Here is a 19,842-nt window from a genome sequence, read left to right as displayed (position 1 = left end):
CCCCCAAATTTATCATGAGAAGATAATCGATAATCGATAATCAAAATGAATACAAATATTCATAATTTTTAAGATTGGAAAGAAGGAACACTCCATAAAAGATTAAATGAGAAAAAAAATATGAGTAAGAAAAAAAGAAAGATAAATTAGATAATTTATTAACTGATTTTATTATTGATTTAAGCATGAGAGTGAAATTGATAAGTATCCTTTAGACATAATGATCGAGATAATATTATAAAGAAGAATCTTTACTTTTCATAATGTTAAAGTTAAACATGGACCATAGGCCTTTATTAATTGGTTGGGCTTGATTACCCATAAAATTGGAGAGGCCCATCTATGGGATCCACCATGCAATGTAGATACTACTGCCAATATCATTCCTAGTTTGCTATTTAACAATTGAAATTGTGCGTCCAACAGGTACTACTAAAGGATAACACTAGCCTCAAACCCCGGTTGAGGCTCACCATCAAACCAACGGTTGAGTTGGGAGGCTGTTCTGTAGGTTGTCCATACGTGGAATGGATTTCTAGGAGTCTTGTACTGATCCGTACGAGATCAAACGTTTTTCCTCCCGTCCCATTCCCGTGTTTGATGCTAATTTCATCCAACGTGGTTTGAGGATAGAAAGTCAAATAAAATGATACTTGACCTATAATTTTAAAACTCAACTCGACTCAAATACTTAACGAGTCAACTCAAGTCAAATCTTGGAAGTTGGCTTGGCTGAATCAAATTATAATATTTAATGACTTAAACTATCCTCATCTTCACAATTTTGGAGAGGTGTCCTTCATTTTTATCTTTAAAATCACGAGTCGTGATTTTTTGACTCCCTGTCTAGTCTTTCGACGTGACATGTGATAGAATCGTAGATATTTTTTCCTTGAGATGTACATTCCCATAAAATTTGTGTAGTTGTGTATCTCGAGAAAGAAAATAGATTATTAGGAGACATACCACGTCAAGAGAATAGAAGGAAGTATGTCAGAGGGGGGAATCGAAAAAATCATTATTCCAAGATCAATCATCTTAAATCTCTCTCTTTTCTTCAAGTTTAAGATATATCTTGTGCAACTTTTTTAACTCACAAACAAGATGAGATTCTATGATAAAGTAGGATAAGATAATTTTTTGGGATTAAAATAATATTTTCAAGTGATCGAAGACAATTGATTGAGTTGAAGAATTTGAAGATGATGAATTTTTCATTGAAAAAGAAGGTGGATTCTTGAGTTGAAAAATCAAAGATTTTTTTTCAAAAATTTGAAATTAATGGATTAAAGATGAAGTTGAATTAATTAGAGAATTCAAAGGTAATTAAATTTTTTTGAAGAAAAATTAGAATTTTTATATAGATTTTTGGGGGAAAATCTCCAAAATCAAGGTTTTTAGAAATGCATTTTCAGGTTTCGACTCGATGCATCAAACTCGGCTGAGTTTGACTCGACAGCGCGAGTTTGTCTAGATTTACACAGTTAGAGGACACTTGGCAGTTTTATTGGTTAACAGCAAAACTTCTAATGAAGATTGTTATTTTATTCGTAAACACTAGTAGTTCCTTCGAACCTCTTCAAGACCATCTCTATCCCCCACTCCTCCCCCAAACATGAAAAACACTCTCAAACCCTAACTTTAGCTTCTCTGAAATCAAAATCAGAAGTTATTATAGTTCTAAATTTCGTGATCTTTATGTAGATCTCTGATTTCATAAGGTATCCAACAATGGAGAGGACTCAGATCTATCACGAGAAGCAGAGATTGCAGTTCTGCCTTTTGCACGCTCTCAACAATCTCTTTCAGGTATCTCTTCTTTCGATTCAAATCTTATTGTTCAATTTCATCAAACATTTAAAATTCTAGTTATCAATATCGATTCTGTGATTTTTTTATAGATGATTATCGATGTGTTCATGTATTAATTTTGACAAACACGTTGTAGTTCAGGAAAAAGACTTTTTCACTCGAAATGATTTGAACACCATCGCAGAAGAAATCGTTCTCATCGATCCAAATAAAGAAAATTCGAATTGGAATCCAATATCTGTAATCTTCAAGCCACACCATAACTCAATCACAGGAAACTACGATATAAATGTTCTAATTGCAGCCTTGGAAGGGAAAGGTAAAAGAGTTGTTTGGCACGATCGTCGTAATGGAGCTTCTTCGATTGAACTTAATGCGTCTGAAGATATTTTAATGGGTATTGTTCTTAATGTCCCTGTTAGGAGGTTTGGTGGGATTTGGAAAAGTCGGCATTGGGTTGCGTTGCGAAGAATCGAGGGGATTTGGTATAACTTGGATAGTGATCTTATTGCTCCTCTTGCTTTCAAAGACACAGAAGAAGTGAAAGATTTCTTGGATTATAATCTCAGTGGTGGTGGGGAGGTTTTGCTCGTCTTTCATGAAGAACAGTGATTTTTGTGATTTAGATTGTAATTGTTACTGTACTATTTGAGGTTATGGAAATCTCAAAGAAGTTTAGAAGAGGTTGTTTCTTGAACAATTCAATTGGGTTCGTCTGTGTAGTTGTCTCTGTTTCATGTCTGTTAATTGTGCTTATTACAATGCTTAGGCTTCCTGAAGTGTCACGGGAAACAATAGGGTTTAATAGGGCTTTGAAATTCAGGAAGGTGTCCAAGGAGGAGGAACGGCTGGGTCAACTTGGGGAGATGATGATTGGGATGTTACCGGATGATCTTGCTTTTACAGTCTTTGTTCCTTCGGATAAAGCTTTCCAACGTGATCTAAAACTGTGGGCTAATGGAAGTTCGGTGGATGATAATACCTATGCGACACTCTCCCGCATATTGGGTTTCTCAGCTGTCCCTCAGAGTCTGCTTTCAGGTGAGATACCTATAGGGAAGGAAGTCACTTTTGATTCTATATCTGGATTCAGATTATATGTTTCAAGGAAGTCAGATGGAGTTGTGGTAGTTAATAGAGTACGCTCAGAACAAGTTGATCTCAGAAAAAAGGAGATTGTTGTTCATATCATGAGTGGGGTGATCATGGATGCCGAGTTCGAGCAGTCAGTACAGCCTGATTATGAAGATGAAGTCTAAGTAACATCCTTGGCACATTTCAAAGTACCTCATATCTCCTATTTGTAAACCTTTCTGCTTAATGATTCTCGCATTGCTCTAACCCCCTGTTGTAACACACGAAAGTTCTTGTCTGAATATCTCGTGTCATGGCAGTGTGAGTACATTCTTTCATGTATTACTGTTTACGTTGATTTTATGATCATCACTGCTTGTAGAATGTTCAAATTAATGATTCTTCATACTAGATCTTGTACACTAGTTTATTGTAACTTAACCCAAGCATCAAAATGAACTGCCTTAAGATGGGCATTAATAACCATTATAGTCTGAAATTAGTCCAAGTAGGTTATTTCAACTGTTCATTCTTGATTTGAAACTTTCCTGGCTACAAACGTAAGTTTTAAGGTGGCATCCGTCTTTAGTTTGAAGTCATTTCCCAAGATTTCTCTTCCTACTATCTATCAGAAAAAAAGGGAGAAGAAAAAGGAAAGATTGCTCTTCATATTGTACGTTAATCTTGGTAGTATGTCACGGTCCTGTGGCGTACTTTGGAATTTTCTCTTCACTGAATCATGCTGATGTAGGATATCTGCAGTTCTAGTTAGAATCTTAAGTAGTTTCCTAATTCTTATAAGTTGTGTTTCTATTTTCTAATTTTAGTAAGAGTTATATTTTCTAGGTCTAATAGGATTTATATTTTATAGTTATTTTAGGAGTACAACTCCTTGTTAATTTTTAATTTATTTTAAAATTCGTTTTTATTCTTTAGATTATTATTAGAAGGGCTTAGAAGTGTTCAAATTGAGTTATAGTAGGTTTAGAAAGTTACATTAGAGATATTAGATAGATTAGAAATTTACCTTTTAATATTTTAGAAGTTTCTAAGTTGTTATGATGGAATTATCTATATAAGGAGCTTCAAAAAGGAAATTCAATGAATTCTAAGCGTATCTATTCTCTTTTAATTACTTTTTAACTTTATGCTTTATTTTCTTTCAAGGTATTGCTTGTTTATCAATTGAATCTATTGATTTAAATTGATTTTGTGTGTTTCACCAAACACAATTTCTTAATTCCTATCGAATCTATTAATTCACACGCTTCCGCTATGTTACATAGAGAAGCTAGTGACATGTCTTGGAAGCTAGATAATTCTAGAAAGTGCTAGAAAAATTATTGAATATTCTAGAGAAGCTTTGAAGAATCAAGAAAATTCTAAGGAATTCTTGGCCTTGCTCCATTAGGCTTGTGCCCATTGTGGAAAATTCCATGTTTCTGCCCCTTGTAGGCGTCTGGCCCGTGTCTCAGTTCCAGTGTGGCTGATCATCAATCTACGCCAAGATACCTTGGGTGTTCTTCCCCAGTCCACCTCTGTAATGCATCCTCTCTCATAATTTTGATGGTAACGGCACTGCACATAATTGGTATTATTTTTTATTATTTTAAATTCACTCTATATCTCATAGATATGTTCTGTTATCGGTGAGCGGTAACTGTCGTAGTCATGATAGATCATTGCCATGTTCGCATCGTGATGCTAAGTCGTCTTTGCACTTCATTCTCACCTCCTTCTATTTGTCATCCCTCCCTCCTGCATCATAACTTTCAATCTCAAATCCTAGTTACCACCATCTTTTGCTCATGTTGTAAGGTTGAAAATGTGTTGGAAAGATCACACGCGAGCCCAATTTACCTCTTTTCTGGGTCTCAGTGGAAGTTGAGGACACAATCACTGATCTTGGGAACAACCTTTCAATCACCACCATAGGTCCTTGTTACCGTGAGATTGATGATTTTCTTCGAACCTTCATACTTTTGTTCGGCTGCAAGTTAAAAAATAAAATAAAAAAAATCTCATTGTTCAGTATCATATGAGACCTGTAGTCTAATCATCTGTTTGTGTAAGATGGCTCCTTTTCTAATTTTACAGGTTTAATCCTTTTCCATTTGACAAATGCAAACAGAATCTATTTGTACAAGGAAGAAGGAACCCCTTCTTTCTTTGACATCTCACAAGTTTTTTTCCTGTAAAGGCATTCTTAAGTTGATCTACTTTTGAGGTTGTTTGACAAAGATACATGTCCATTGACAAGAATCAAAGGTATGTTATGGAAGTTTTTTTTTTTTTTGGGTCTCTTACTCATGAACAGGGATCAAATTGAGCAAAAAAGGATGAGGAACATGGATTAGAATGATATATAGAGCTCTTCAGCACAAGCCAGTAATCTAGGGCACACAACAGTCTGTCTTAGCTTCATATAGATTGAGATGACACAGGACTGGCATTATGAACTTTTGTCGATGTTGGCCGCTCAGTAACATACATTTAGGACTAGATATCGTCTTGTTCCTTTTTAAGGTTATAATATTACTTAACTTGGGGTGTTAACAAGGTAGATTCTGGTTCTAGACCAGTATATCCAGAATGTAAACTACTCAATGGGTTCAGTATCAGGTTTGAAACAAGTACTTCATAACCAGCTCAATAAACATCCTATTTGTTATTCAATTGCAGGGCTGGAACCCCAAAATGCGTTAACATACTTTTAATCAACCATCACCTGTGCAGGGCCATCCAGGAGTCCAATACGGTAGATGTTCGAGATTCAAGTTTTATAAATTCTGAGTAATCTTAAAAATATATTCGGACAAGGGTCAAATTTGGGCCCAATTTTTGTGGTGTCAGATCAAATTGAAATGGAATGACAATTAGTCCAGAGGAACAACACAACAGTGAACCCAAACGATCGAAAACAGGTTTAAAATATGATGTAAAGAGTTTTTTTCACCTTTTTTTATAGGTATTTTTGTAAAAAAAATTTCAGAAAGAGTTTGTTTTTGCAGATACAAAAGATACGAAAATCTTTTGAAAGATAATGAAAATATTTGGAAACTTGTTAAACATATAATGTAAAATCAGCCATTGACTCATCTTATTGTGGAAGCTGGTCACAAATGATTCATCTTATTGTCGACCTATAAACTTTAAAAATATTCTTCTTCTTTTTTCAACACAATGAAGTTTTCATAATGTTCTTTTATTGGCATACTTGTAAAGGTGCACTCAAGACATGTATCAAGTGGTTTCATAGCCAGCCATGTATGCACATGATTTGCCCATTAACAAAGACAAGATATCTTATTGTTGGTAGAAATATGAAGATCAACCATGAGTTCATATTTGTTTGGTTTAGTCATGGGTGAAATAACTGCTCATATTGAAGTACATGTATCCCGGTGTATGTTATTTGCTGGTGATGTATTAGTTGGCGAGATTCGAGAGGGAATCAACGTAAAATTAGATTTATGCTTTATGTAGTTGAATGTTGTACAGGCAAGATACATAATGTTAGTAAATTGAGCGTAACAGAAGTGCTGATGAGATGGATGAGTAAAGACTAGGAAAGGTATCCTTAGAAATGCACGCATTTTAAAAATGGAATCACTTCAATAGGTGTAATGCTGATGAGATGGATGAGTAAAGACTGGGAAACATATTTTTAGAAATGAACGTGTTTGAAAAATGGAGTCACTCCAATAGGTGATAAACTAAGAAAAAGTCAGTTGAGATTATTGGAGTATATTCAATGAAGGTTGATTATAATCTCATTTAGAAGAAATATTAAAGTTGAAGGTCCTAAAGAGTGGGTGGGAGATCCAAAAGAACATAGATGAAGATGGTGAAAGCAAATAGGAAATAATTGAAGACTTGGCGTTGGACACTATGTTACGTGCAGTGGCCAAGGCATCCCTCCGAAAAGGTAGAGAGGTCTTGAGTTCAATCCCTCTCGTTGGTCATCCACAAGGATTTATCCCTGCTTACCTGGTATGTGTGATTTGTGAGGGTATTGCATGAATTCAAGGGATTTGGACGAGATATGGTGCTCTAAAAGACTAATTGTCTTGGCCTTGCTAGTCTCAGGCTTACGGGTCTGGAACCCCATCATCATCAAGAAGAAGATGGTGAAAGTAGATAGGAACTCTCTCTCAATAATTGAAGACTTGGTGTTGGACAATGTGTAATGGAGGCATAAGATGCTTTAGGCCAGCTTAAATCTTTGAGGTAAGACTTTTTTGTTGTTGTTATGAGTTAGGAGGACCTTGCAGAAAGGCATGACTCACCAAGACAGAAGCATTATACCTAAAATCTGGGATGTTTAAAGGCACGATCACGAAAAATTGATAAAAGGAAAGTCTAAAAGAAAGGACAACCAATTTATTTGTAGGGTTAAGATGTTTTCTTTTGGATAATTGGATTCCAATTAGTCATACCTTGAATCTAACTCAAGCATTAAGAGTCTTTATAAGGTGCTACACTAGTGCCTGTAGTCAAAGAACAAAGGAGACGAGTAACTCGTGGCATGGATATTGCGGTTTGAGGATTTTTGAAAAATCTTCCAAAGGTCCTATGATAATAAAGATGATCCGATATGGTAGAAGAAGGAATCTGTTGGTGGGGGTCGGGTGGTTGGCGTGAATATTAGGGTACCTCTCTCCTATCCTTTTAGCTTTTGTCGGTCGTCTGTCGAAAGAGCTGCCTATTAGCATCAACTGGTAGGTGGGGGTGGGAATTGTGTTGATTGGGGAACATAGGAGGCCTCACTCATTAAAATCAGGATTCTCTCACATACAAATGGGTCCATCGCTGGAATCCTAATAGAATAAAAAACAGCTGAAAAGCATAGTGGGTAGGGCAGGGGAAAGGAAGCACCTTAAAAGAAACGCTGGTGGAAGGTGTTAGAACCTTGTCCCTTCTCCTTATTCTTCTCTCCCCCCTATTATAGCTTTCATCACTCATCCCTCTCTTTCAATGGCTCCACCACACTTTAACACTTTCTCCAACCACCACCTACACATTTGAATCCTTGAATACAGTTAGTCCCACCCACCTACCCTTAAATTCCACAACAACCAAGAAAAAATTATTTATAAAAATAAAAATAAAAATAATCCAAAAACCCTTGATATTTCAATCCAAAAAATCAAGTGGGTTTTGCTAGAAGTTGAAGACAAGGGCATTCAGACCATTTTCTATTAGCTCAGAGAAGATGGAGGTCAGGGGGTTTTGACATTGTGAGTGATAGTCCCATATCGCTTAGGTATCATAACCTTGGGCTATATGTAAACCTAGGGCAATCCTCACCTTACAAGTCGGTTTTGTGAGGATGTGTTAGGCCTCATGGTCTTCTACATAGTATTAGAGCGGGTAACCACAAGGATGTAGGAAACACATTACACGTGAGCGGGGAGTGTGAGTGATAGTCTCACATCGCTTAGGTATCATAACCTTGGACTGACTTTATATAAACTAAAAACACATTAGGTATCTCGAACAATAATTAAAATATGTCAATTCACCCTTATTACTGTTGTTCTATGAACAAGGAATCTACATATGATATACAAGGGCTTGACCATCTAATAAGCACAATATCAAAGGCATGTGTGGTCCCTCATTGTTGGATGTAACTCATCAAGAATCATAATAATCAATAATACTCATATCGTCACTCCTCTTGCTGAGCAAGTCATCCCGGGTTCTATCATTTGGTCCAGGTCAGTGCCCTAAAAAACCTCCTTCTTTGTTTGGTTGGCATCTCTTGGAAGGATTCTTATGATGGATAACTTGATTGTTCGAGGTTGGATCACTCCCAACTATTGCACCCTTTGCTTGATGGAAGGAGAATCGGTTGATCATATTTTAATTCATTGTTCATTTTCCTATAAAATTTGGTCAAATTTCCTTGGTTTATTTCGTATTAATTGGGTTCTTCCTCGTAAGTTTTCTTCATTGTTGATGAGTGGACCAATAATGTTTTTCACACCAGTAAACGTTAATTGTGGGCTATGCTTCCTTCAGCTATTGCTTGAGGGATTTGGATTGAGAGAAATAACAGGATGTTCAATGACAAGATTAGAAGCTCTCATGCAAATTTTTAGAGATCTTGGACTTATTATACCTATGGTCTAAGTAAAACATAGAGTTCGCAGGAATTTCTTTTGATGATTTTATTTTTAGATGGGACTCTTTATGTAACCAGTGATATTGGTTGTTTCTTTTTCTTGTTCTTTGTGAGGCCTTCTCGATCTCCTTGTATTCTGTTTTCCTCTTTGAAATATATTATATTTATTAAAAAAAAAAAATACTCATATCGTAGATCATCCACATATTAAATGGTCAAAAAACCCATGTTCATCGAAATTACATACAATTGGGTTGTAGTGTTGCACGATATCAAATTTCTCTCAAAGGAGACTTACAAGTCTTTCCTGAAGAAACATGTGACACACGACACTAACCTCGTGCACTTGGAATTGTGCGTGAAACAAATGCCCTTCTAATCTTTAGTCAAACTTACTGAATCAGAAAATTTTCTTCCCATTAGTTTTCGTTATCTCCGTACCACATATTTTTCTTGAAGTCTTACCTGTTAGGCCCAATAACTCTTGAATGTTTAGAGCATCTTTTGCCTTAAAAAAGCATCTTGATTTGTAATTTCTATATAATAAATTAAATCAGTTTTTTAAGTCATGGTTTATCATCCATTCATGGGCCCTACTGAGAAAAGTATCGAATCCCACAGAGGAGAATTGCCTAAGAGGTGGGACATCAAAGTAATATATTCTGAAAGGCATTGAAAATTTCTCTCATCTGCTTTATCTTTTTTTCTTCCCTCCTTGGTCTAGGCTTCTTTTTCTTTTTCTCTCTCTTTTCCTTTATTTATTTGTCCATTTTTCCAATTCTTTCAATAAATTAACAGCCTCATTCACTCCTCCATTCAACCATCTCTCTCTCATAAACATTCGAAACATGTCGAGGAAAGCGAGAGTGAGTTTTAGTCCTGACATCAACGACGAGCCAACCATCTCTCTCAAACACAATTACAGTAGGAGAGTTGGTGGAAACAAGAAAAGATTTGGAGGAATTTGCAGTTTTCAGCTACCGAAAAGCTCGGGATTCTCACCGATGAAATTACTAAAGCGTTTGAGTGCTAAAGTTGCAAGAGGTGTAAGTTTGGCTACAATGAGGAGGAGGAGGTCTTCACCTAAGGTTTCTTCTTCGAATTTAGGAAGATCAAGGTCGTACGTTGCTCCTGTTGATTCTCATCAGACGGAAGCAATCAAAGACTGTATAGAATTCATCAACTCTTCTTCTTCTTTACGGAGATCAAATTCTGCTTCTGCAATTATTTGATGGATTTTGTAGCAATGTAAATGGAAGGATAGTGAATGAGAGATGATCATAACGTTATTATTGTAACGATTGTTGTTGTTATTTTCAATTATAGTATACTTAATGAGAGTTACTATTCCCACACCAACTGGCCGGAATTTACATAAGAATTGGTGTGGCATTAGTAAAAGTGGGCGCGGCAATAGAAGCTCTCTACTTAATACCTCAAAATTTGAATTTCTAATAGACAACCCTTTTGATCTATTGACCCTATATCATTGGATTGTCCTGAGGAGGATGTCCTCTTGAGGGTCTAGATCATTGGATGGTCATCACAATTTATAAATGGGTAATCTCGAGGACCACATAACTTTCTAGCTTGAGCAACAAAGACCCCAAGGATCACTGGGAAGATTCCAACCTCAAATGAGGTTTGAGGATCTCCATCAAACCAAAGTTTGAAATGGAATGAAATTTCCTAGAGATATAAAAAGAAAAGATCCCTCGAAAACATGTACTAACCTCTAAGATATTTCTCACTTACAGATATTCAACTGCGTTGTTATAGTTGGCAAAGAAATTGTTTTATGAAATTTTGTCTCATTAAAAATATTTTCTCTGTAAAATTTCCCCCTGAAAAAGTATTTTAGTGTTTTGCAGCTAGCAACAACAGATTAGTAGAGATAAAATTCTATCAAAAAAAAAAAAAAATGCTATTTGGGTGAAATTTTTTTATATTTTAAAGTGGAGCGACAAGATAGTAATATATTGAGATTTAAAAAGACTTGCAGTGACATTAATGAGATCAATGACAGATATAATATAAATATGTGAAGTGACAAGATTATATGATGAAATTTGGATTAAAAATGGGAAAAATTATGACAAGAAAGACTTAGCGATCATTGGAACAAATTTTTTCTTTTCCTCGCTAAATAGAGTTCAATTAATGCTGGAGTGAGTTCAATGAGGGACAACTTGATGTGATGGCACACACATGCCCAAAGACACAAAGAAAACACATCTATAGGCATGCACACACCATCACGACAAGGTATCCCCATTTTTTTCTCATTACTCAAAGAGTAAGGATTTAGAACAGTGTCCCGTTCCTAACTAATATGGAAATGTGATCCATCCCTAGGTGAATCTATACACAAAAGATCAGTTTGATTGGTGATTCTTGGTATGTAAGTTCATACAAGAGATGGACTACATATCCATACGGTCAATGGGTCTCAAAAATGTCATGTGGCATAAAAATGAAATGCCACTTGACCTTGGTTAGGAAAATGGGACACCATTCTGGACCCCTACTCTTACTAAAATACTAGGAGCCTAAAAAGGCTATTATCCATTATAGCGATGGCTTGTAGAATAAAATCATAGACTTTCAAAGCAAATCCAATAAACAAAGAATGTAGCCTTCAGCTTCACGAGAAAAGAGACCTTGTCTCTGGTTTGTCTTTTGACAGGTTCATGAATGTTGGAAAGGCTACCAAATATCAGAAGACTAACATTCCTTACCGAAGGGTTCACTGAACCAGCCTAGTTTTCTTACTTGATAGCGCTTCAATTCCTCTTGGATAATCATGGTAAAGGAGATCATCACCACCTCTGAAAATGAATGGGTCAATGTCCACGTGCATAAAGACCAGTCATCAATCATGATACAGGGGCTGAGCCAAGATTTTCGCAATCCAAGAGTAGAAATTAAAATTTGTTTTTTTCAAGGGGGATCTAAGAGTGAAAATTTGTCGCAATAACTCACTAGTCCATGGACTTCAAAAATTATTGTGAAGCAACTGTAAATCCACGCTGGTCATATAGGCATCACATGCATGCATGGTAAATAAAAAATTTCAGAAACTTAAAAAGAAAAAAAAGAAAATGCATGAAATTAACAAGGCAGCAGAATTCAGAACATTAATCAAATGGGTTTAATCCGTGTTGGTATTCAGGATAATACACTGCTGACTGAAATAATGTCTATAACTGCCAGAACAAATCAAAAGGGCGATGGAGCACAGTAGTCCCATTAGCAGAATACAAAATTGTCAAGGCTTAAGGCCCAGATACAAAAACATAAAACATGTATTTTTGGCTCTCGCTCTGTTTCCGGGAAGCTTGTGCTCTCTCAAATGGCAGAAAACCTGAGACCCTAATAAAAACCTGATTTCTAGCTTCCAGCTGCAGTAGGTATAGCTGCTGGTTTCGCATCTTCAGCTTTCTCATGTTCTTTGTTGAGCATCTATATAAAGAAACCCCCAAAATTTGAAATCTTCAGACTATATTTTACAATAAAGCTATAATTGTAAAAAGCTACAACGGTTGAATGTCATGATCCCAAGAACTTGTCGGACAAAACCAAATCTTGAAGTAGCATTAATTGAAAAAAGACCAATTAATTTCAGGAGAAAACACGTTACCTTGTTGTTGATCAGGTTGTGAAGAGCAATTACACTCCGGATGAGTGAAGAAAGATAAATAACCAACATCATGTCATTTGTTTTCACTGTGCATGAATTAAGGCAAAAATATATCAAAGATCCAAAAAGTTGGCAGATTGATTAGTCATAAAAACAACAAAGTGAGGAAATATTTAGGGATTCAGCTTTCCTTACCAGCGAAAGCCTTGACTAACTCAGTCACATTGAGATTTGGAAGTAGGTTGAACACATCCTGCAGAGAATAATTTTCATATGAATCCAAGAATAAATCTGGAATAAGTAACAGTTACAGTGAACATCACCACCTCACCCAAGAAAGCAATAAATATTGAACACACTAGGACATCTATAAAAATAAAAGAAATCATTTATATATGTATAGGGGTTAGAAGTTTCGAAATGGGCTAGTTTAGAAGTTGAAGAATTGTGGACCGTTCGATTTTTGTAATCCACTTTTGACGGGGTTAGAAGTTTCATAGAGATCATCCTCACAAAAAATCAGCCCATTCTGAAACTTCTACGGGTAAGCTGGACTTGAACCCACGAACTCAAAGTTGCTTTGCGATGTGTCAAACCAACTGAGCTATGGGTCTTAAGCCCAAGGTAGCCAATATTACAACCATGATACTGAAAATCCAAAATAGAACTTAAATGAGAAGGAAAAAATACCTGTAAATGGTACATAATCTCATGATTTAATGGGAGCTTTCCCTCAATTACAAGATCAAGATAACCGCGTATCTCTCGGAGTCGTGCATCCAACCCTTTCAAGGCTGCAAGTTTGCCAGTAACCTGTACAGGGCAACAGAGAACTACATATTCCTTCTCTTTTTTCAGGTAAAATTAAGAAATTGAAAACATAAACTTTTCCCTAATTTTTTTATCTATTATGGAAATATTAAAGAGGTGATCCACCAAAAAACAAAAAGAAAGAAAGAAAGAAACATGAAAGAGATGCATTAAAATTTTAAATGGAAAAAAAAAATGATGAAAAATGAAGTGACACCTCTGTTGCAAGGGTGCTAATGGTTGTATCCTTCACATCCCTGAGCAAGTGCTCCACTCCTATTGATGGGTAACAAGGGAAATGCATTAGGTATTGGAAATGGAGGGGATCAAACTAATACAAAAAAAGAAATAGCAAGTCACCAGAATTTTTATTGCTTTGGATCCCACAAGGACAATAAAATTTTGAGACTACTGTATTTCTCCCCATAGAACATACCGATTTCCTCAACTTCATGAGCAGCAATTTCCGAAGGCACATGTACGAAGACCTTCTGGCTTTTCTGAGTAGCGTTCTGTAACAATTGCAAAGATTAGCTTAAGAGCTAGAAAAAAATAATGATACTTTTAGTTTATATTAGTCTACTCTCAACATCAGTACAATAGTCCTAAACAGTTGTGTTTCGTACATCAGAACTCAAGATTAAGTATATGAATGGTCAAAAACTCACATTAAAAATTATTCAGGAGAACTTGATTTCCTTACCTCTTTGACCTCTTCGACAGCATAGTAAGCTTTCGTAGGAATACCTAGCTCTTTTGGCTGGACATCGATAATGACCAAGACAGGATTTGGAACATAACTGCATATCACAATTGAGTTAATATAAAAAACTAACACAGAAAGAACTATTTGGAGTTCAAATCCACATTGCCCTAACTACTGATCAGGTTTATATCTATTCAACAAACAACACATCTATAATGTGCTTTTCAATGGTTATGGTTTTACAATTTCAAGCAAAATTTGACAATTTTTTTTTTAAATCATCATGTGTACGATTTTTTAAGTGTCTCCAGCTTTTGTTTGGCACAATTTGTGGCATATTTCTTAAATTGCAAGAGATGTTCGAAATAGTCAAGGAGAATATTTTTCCTTTTTGTGAGGTACAGTGGTTGCTCCACTAGATCGATGGTTGTATAAGGATAACTAATGTTGCTAACCCTTAGGCATAAGGTGATTTCAACTCCACTGAAGAAACCTGCCTGTGGTTGGATTGAACTCACTACTTCCCACTTGAGAGGAAACACACCAACCATCTAAGCTTTCAATTGGGTGTTAGTAAAGGACAACTTTAATCCAGAAAATAGTCAGTTCAGGTCATGTTGAGATAAGGCTTCGATGATGATGGTGATTGAAAGTGAAGAAGAAAAGCAGAGAAAATTGGGGAACACAGGTTTTGTGCATACAAGTAGGGTTTATTTATATAACGTTCTCTGGCAATAGGTCATCCATTTTATTTTTATTTTTTGATAAGTACAAATTTATTGATGCGGAACAACATATAAGGAAAGCTTACAAGGCGGTCGAGATGACCAACCAAGAAAATAAAGTCTCCCAGTGGAAAACAAAGTCTTCAAAGAAGACTCCCTTAAATTCAGGAGATAACTTGCACCAAAAAAATAAAAGGCCCAAAATATTTAGATTGATCTGCTGAAGAGTAGAAACAATCCCTTGCCAGTGAATTCAGTTTCAATTTATTCAAAGGTGCCAGCTTGCTAAGTTGGTTAAAGCCTGTGAGTGTTGATACCACAGCCTGAGTTTAAAACCAACTTTCACCTACTAATTACTGACCACAACTCTAGCTTGCCTAGCAATAGAAAATATAAAATGAATAGGCAGTGAGAAAGCAGGTAGGGTAGAGGAGAAATTATAAGGGAAAAAAAGAGTAAAATATCATAAATCAAGACATTGCATGATGAAGACCCTTTAACCCCTTCACAGTAACTTATCTCTTCAACCACATCAAAGAAAAAATAACTTTAATTTTTTTCCAAAAATAATAATTAAAATAAAATAAAATCAGTCATCTTACTCATGGAATAATGCGTGAACATCTAGGTCATTTTCTCGTAGCTTCGGACCTGTGCTGTACCAACCTACGACATGCTCCTTGGCTGAAACAAATATTAGTCAATTTGATCACATATAAGGAGAGGTGATACCAGGTAATCCATACAAGATGTAAAACCCTCATTATTGATGAAGATCATAATAAATACCATTGATTCTCTTGAACATGGAAAACATTGATTCATGGTAGTTATGGTCAAGAAACCATATGCTAGGATCCTTGTCATCTTCTTCAAAAGGCACTGCAAAATTTTCAGAATTTATCAAAAATGGTACTTGATCCTACTCATCATGAAAATCTTGCAGAGTGGAACGGAGGAACAAGATTCATTTAGCCGAACCCAAATCTTGAGATGAGGGTTTGTTGTTCTTGTCTCAGGCAAATCTTGAAAGGTAACAAATTTAGGAACCAAATGAAGTATACACAAGTATATAACCATGGTTGCAAGCCATTACAAGATATATTGCATCAATTAGAGACAAACCCAAAATTTTGTAGCATTGTAATGCCTTAGGGGATGTTGTTTGTTGTTTTGTTTTTGTTCGCTTTTTTGGGAGAGTCATCTCGACTTTCCCTTTTGTTTGTTTCTGTTTTTCTTTTTCTTATCAACCAAAAAAAAAAAAAAAATACATCAAGAAATTTCGAGGCAATAAGAAAATTTAAACTTAATAACCACCCATCAATGGGGTCACAAGAAAGTCTCCCTTAGTTAGATTGTTAAGAACTTGATAATTGTTAGAAATCATTTCAATTATAAGCAAAACGTGACAAGAAAGTCTCCCTTAATTAAATTGTTAAGAACTTGATACTTGATAGAAATCATTTCAATTATAAGCATAACTGATAGCAAATGGTTATATTTTTTAAATATCTAGTTAAATGTGGATTAGAAGAAAAGCCATGACAAAGGTCTGATACATGGTTTCAACTGAAATAGGACAATATGGAATTTATAAGTTCTAAGGATTGTTGTAAGATGGGAATTTAAAGGTTTGTACGTACAGACTCGTAAGTAGTAGTTTTTTTCCTCTCTAATTTGCAAAGCACATGTAACTTTAATCTTACATGTCTTGCCTCGGAGAATGCTTAAGAGCCTAGTACCAAGTGACTGTGTTTGTACTAGCTACTAGCACCCACCTAAGTCCTATTTTAGACACTTGGGGTCCCAACTGGGCAAAACAATTACCACATTGGTTTTGACCCATTCTTTAGTTTGAGATCTGAAACACTTCAATTCTACCCTTCTTTTCTGACTATGACATCATTTAAGTTGCCAACTTGCTAAGTTGGTTGAAGTATGTGAGTGTTGATATCACAACCTAGGTTCAAAATCTACCTTCTAATCATTAATCTTGCTTGCTTAGCCAAAAAAAAAAAATGTTATTGAAAACAATCCTTGATCTTGTCCTTTAACCCACTTAACTTGCCTTTTTCCCCAACTTTAAACCCTCATCAAATCAATATACCCTACTGCCCAGATTTCAATCACCACCTTATTTGAGGACTGGCTCCATCTTTTTTGGTCTCCAAAACACATCTAGAACATGTCTTATGGTTAAACACTAACACAGAATCATTATCACCCTAAATCCTAAATATGAGTCTTTCCATTTACGCAAAAATGATACAAAAAAAAAAAACCGTTGCTCAGCTACCAGTTCTAAAATCTGAGATTCCACCCATAGTTAGCAATTCGGTGTACGGCAAAAATTAGTCTCGAGTACAATTTGGAATATACATTTAGTAGTTCATTTAAAAATCTGGTCAAAAATTTGAAGAATGGCAAAAAATGTGACATGAGAATGGTTTGGGTATAATTCAACTTCAATACTCTAAAAAACTTTCAAAAATTCGTGTGTATACATACTAAAATTTTCATAGTACTCACATCCAAATATTTAGAAAACTCCTGTATTTTTAAGATTTATTATTTTTATATCTTATTTTTCAAAATCACCATCAATACCCTTCATCTTTGAACTAATCCTTAGTAAATTAAGAACATATGATATTTTTATGCATGTATATCAAACACTTGAGCCTTATTACAAATCAATAACACTTGGATACCTTTACACATATTCCATTTTAATATTTATTCTAAAATAGCATATATAGAAAAAATTTAAAAACAAGAACATAAATTTTTTCCTTATGATTAATCATACTATTAACACAAATATTCATAATGCAAAGCACATACTATCTGAATTAATTAAGTTGCCAAGACTCACGTTCAAAAAATCCAAGAGGAGAGAAAAGATATGTAAAAGGAGTGAAAAAACTAATTGTTGATCGATAATTGTGAGATTCGATAACTAACAATGATTAGTGCAATAACAATCAACAATTAGTGATTGTCTAATGATGAAACCTTGAAGTGTAAAGAGAGAATAATGAAGAGCTACTTTATCAATTTAGGGAGTTGGAGACCAAATTTGAACTTGTCATCTCCTTGACAATCTCAATGTTAAGTACTTAAATATTATTAAAGCTACTTTATCAATTTAAGGATTTGATTTAGCTTCAAATTGTGACGAATTTGAATTAAGAGAGGATTAGTTGATTAAGAATTATTCTATAAACATTCCTCCTATTTTCATGGGTAGATCAATAAGCTAGGCTACCTCGAATCATTTTCTTCTCTCTTTTCATATATTCTTTTGTACGTTTTCGCAACAATCCTAACGGAAAGTTACAGTCAAACCCTAAATGCAAAGCTCTAGACCCTAATTTTATTTAAAATGCAACCTTAACCCATAATCTCACACAATTCCAATATATAAAGTAAAGCCAATTTTATCTAACAATGTCAAAACCCAAAACCCTAGCTTTCTTCCCCAAATTCAAATTACATCCGTTTTCCTGATCAGGGTATGAAATATACAAATGTACAGCTAATAATCTGGATAAAATTGCATAAAATTGAGTCGGAAATCGAAGAATCCATAGAAAAATTGCTAGAGTTAAGATCTAATCAACCTTAAAAGAGAGAAAAAAAAAATGAAATCTTGAGGGTTATTAGAGAAGATTGAAGGATCGAACCTGCATAGCTGTTGGTTACATCAACAGTTCCCTTGAAAGAACTCCCAAGTAGAACACCAACCACTCGTTTCCGAGTATCTCTCGCTACTCTGTTGTAATTATCAACGATACTGAGAAGAACAAGAGGATGAACTATCACCTTCTCGATCGGCCTTGATGAGATCTGCTGTGTCTTTATCACATCCATCGCGAACAGTAATCAACGGCTGAGATTTGCCGAGTTCGTGCTTCTTCTTCTAATTTTTCTTTCTTGAGTTCCAAGACTTCGATACTAAGATGTGTTTGTAGATACAAGGAAGCAAGAAAAACCCCAAGACACGAAAGGTAGTATTTACTTTAGTGTTGCTTTATATTTATAGCTGCCGCACTTTTTTTTTTTTTTTCTTTTTCTTAAGCTTTGAGCTGCAAATAAAAAAAATAATATAATATAGGGCTGGCAATGATCCCAAATAAACCAGATGTCCGACTCGATTCCATCCGAAAAATATGAAAAATCGGATTCAGATTGAAATCTTAGATCTGATACAATTTCGGATTGGATTCAGATGTACCCCAATCAGTTTCGAAAAAAATTTGATTCGAATATATTTTATTATTATTTTAATTTTATATAAATATATATATGGATAAAATATTTTAGCTTTTTTTGGCTTCCCTCAATATTCGTAATTGAAAAAAAGTTTTTTTTTTTTAAATTATATATTTTAAATTTTTTTGAACATTGAAAATTTGAAAATAAGGATGAAATGAAATGGATCAGATTGATTTTGGATTAAGGATGAAATGAAACGGATCAAATTCGGTTCTCACATTCACACTCAAGAACGGATCAAATTCGTTACACGAAATGAAATGGATCATGTACATGTTTAAAAAAATTCAAATTAATATTTAAGTGGTATTGATCCAGTATCAAATCGATCTGTTTCTAACTCTATCTTCACCCTCCAATCAAGACACTTGATTTTTCTCTTAAGTCTCTTCAATCTCTAGGGTAAATTAGTTTTAATCTATTTGACCTCATCTTCAAACTCTTTATCGAAAATCTTTGATTTTCATATTCAAAATCCCATTGGAAAATGCTAGTTTCAAACTTGCCACTGATATACATCAAAATGTGGCTTAGTGTATCTCATGTATCATACTATATATTGCATCATATACTCTAACAAGTTGATCACTCCACCTCAAACGTCAATTTAGACTATAGAAGTCTTACATTATAATTTGTGACGAGCGTCAAACCCAAGGTTGATGAT

General features: G+C 35.0%; 3 protein-coding genes across 3 annotated transcripts; 2 read left to right on the top strand and 1 right to left on the bottom strand.

Annotated features, from left to right (window-relative positions):
* Positions 1 to 1,544: 1,544 nt before the first annotated feature.
* On the top strand, positions 1,545 to 10,280 carry JOSL (JOSEPHIN-like protein). Its single transcript, XM_086446538.1, has 4 exons — positions 1,545 to 1,809; positions 1,954 to 2,422; positions 6,791 to 6,879; positions 9,676 to 10,280. Exons 1-4 carry the CDS (start codon positions 1,732 to 1,734, stop codon positions 10,246 to 10,248), a joined length of 1,209 nt encoding a protein of 402 aa, XP_086302664.1. The 5' UTR covers positions 1,545 to 1,731; the 3' UTR covers positions 10,249 to 10,280.
* On the top strand, positions 2,418 to 3,297 carry LOC147399554 (Fasciclin-like arabinogalactan family protein). Its single transcript, XM_086444956.1, has one exon. It carries the CDS (start codon positions 2,469 to 2,471, stop codon positions 3,069 to 3,071), a length of 603 nt encoding a protein of 200 aa, XP_086301082.1. The 5' UTR covers positions 2,418 to 2,468; the 3' UTR covers positions 3,072 to 3,297.
* A 1,847-nt stretch (positions 10,281 to 12,127) lies between the features above and the next one.
* LOC147399552 (26S proteasome non-ATPase regulatory subunit 7 homolog A) lies at positions 12,128 to 18,918 on the bottom strand. Its single transcript, XM_086444955.1, has 10 exons — positions 18,584 to 18,918; positions 15,687 to 15,779; positions 15,500 to 15,581; positions 14,170 to 14,266; positions 13,903 to 13,978; positions 13,684 to 13,742; positions 13,347 to 13,469; positions 12,852 to 12,909; positions 12,657 to 12,742; positions 12,128 to 12,478 (listed from the first exon to the last, which is right to left on the bottom strand). The coding sequence occupies exons 1-10, from the start codon at positions 18,768 to 18,770 to the stop codon at positions 12,407 to 12,409; spliced, it is 933 nt and encodes a 310-aa protein (XP_086301081.1). The 5' UTR covers positions 18,771 to 18,918; the 3' UTR covers positions 12,128 to 12,406.
* Between the last annotated feature and the right edge of the window lie 924 nt (positions 18,919 to 19,842).

Source organism: Akebia trifoliata, chromosome 6, assembly GCF_017979445.1.
Source record: "Akebia trifoliata isolate Shusen 1 chromosome 6, ASM1797944v1, whole genome shotgun sequence".
In the NCBI taxonomy this organism is placed as follows: domain Eukaryota; kingdom Viridiplantae; phylum Streptophyta; class Magnoliopsida; order Ranunculales; family Lardizabalaceae; genus Akebia; species Akebia trifoliata.
Note: the sequence above shows the minus strand (reverse complement) of the source record. Positions and strands in the feature narration are given on the sequence as shown.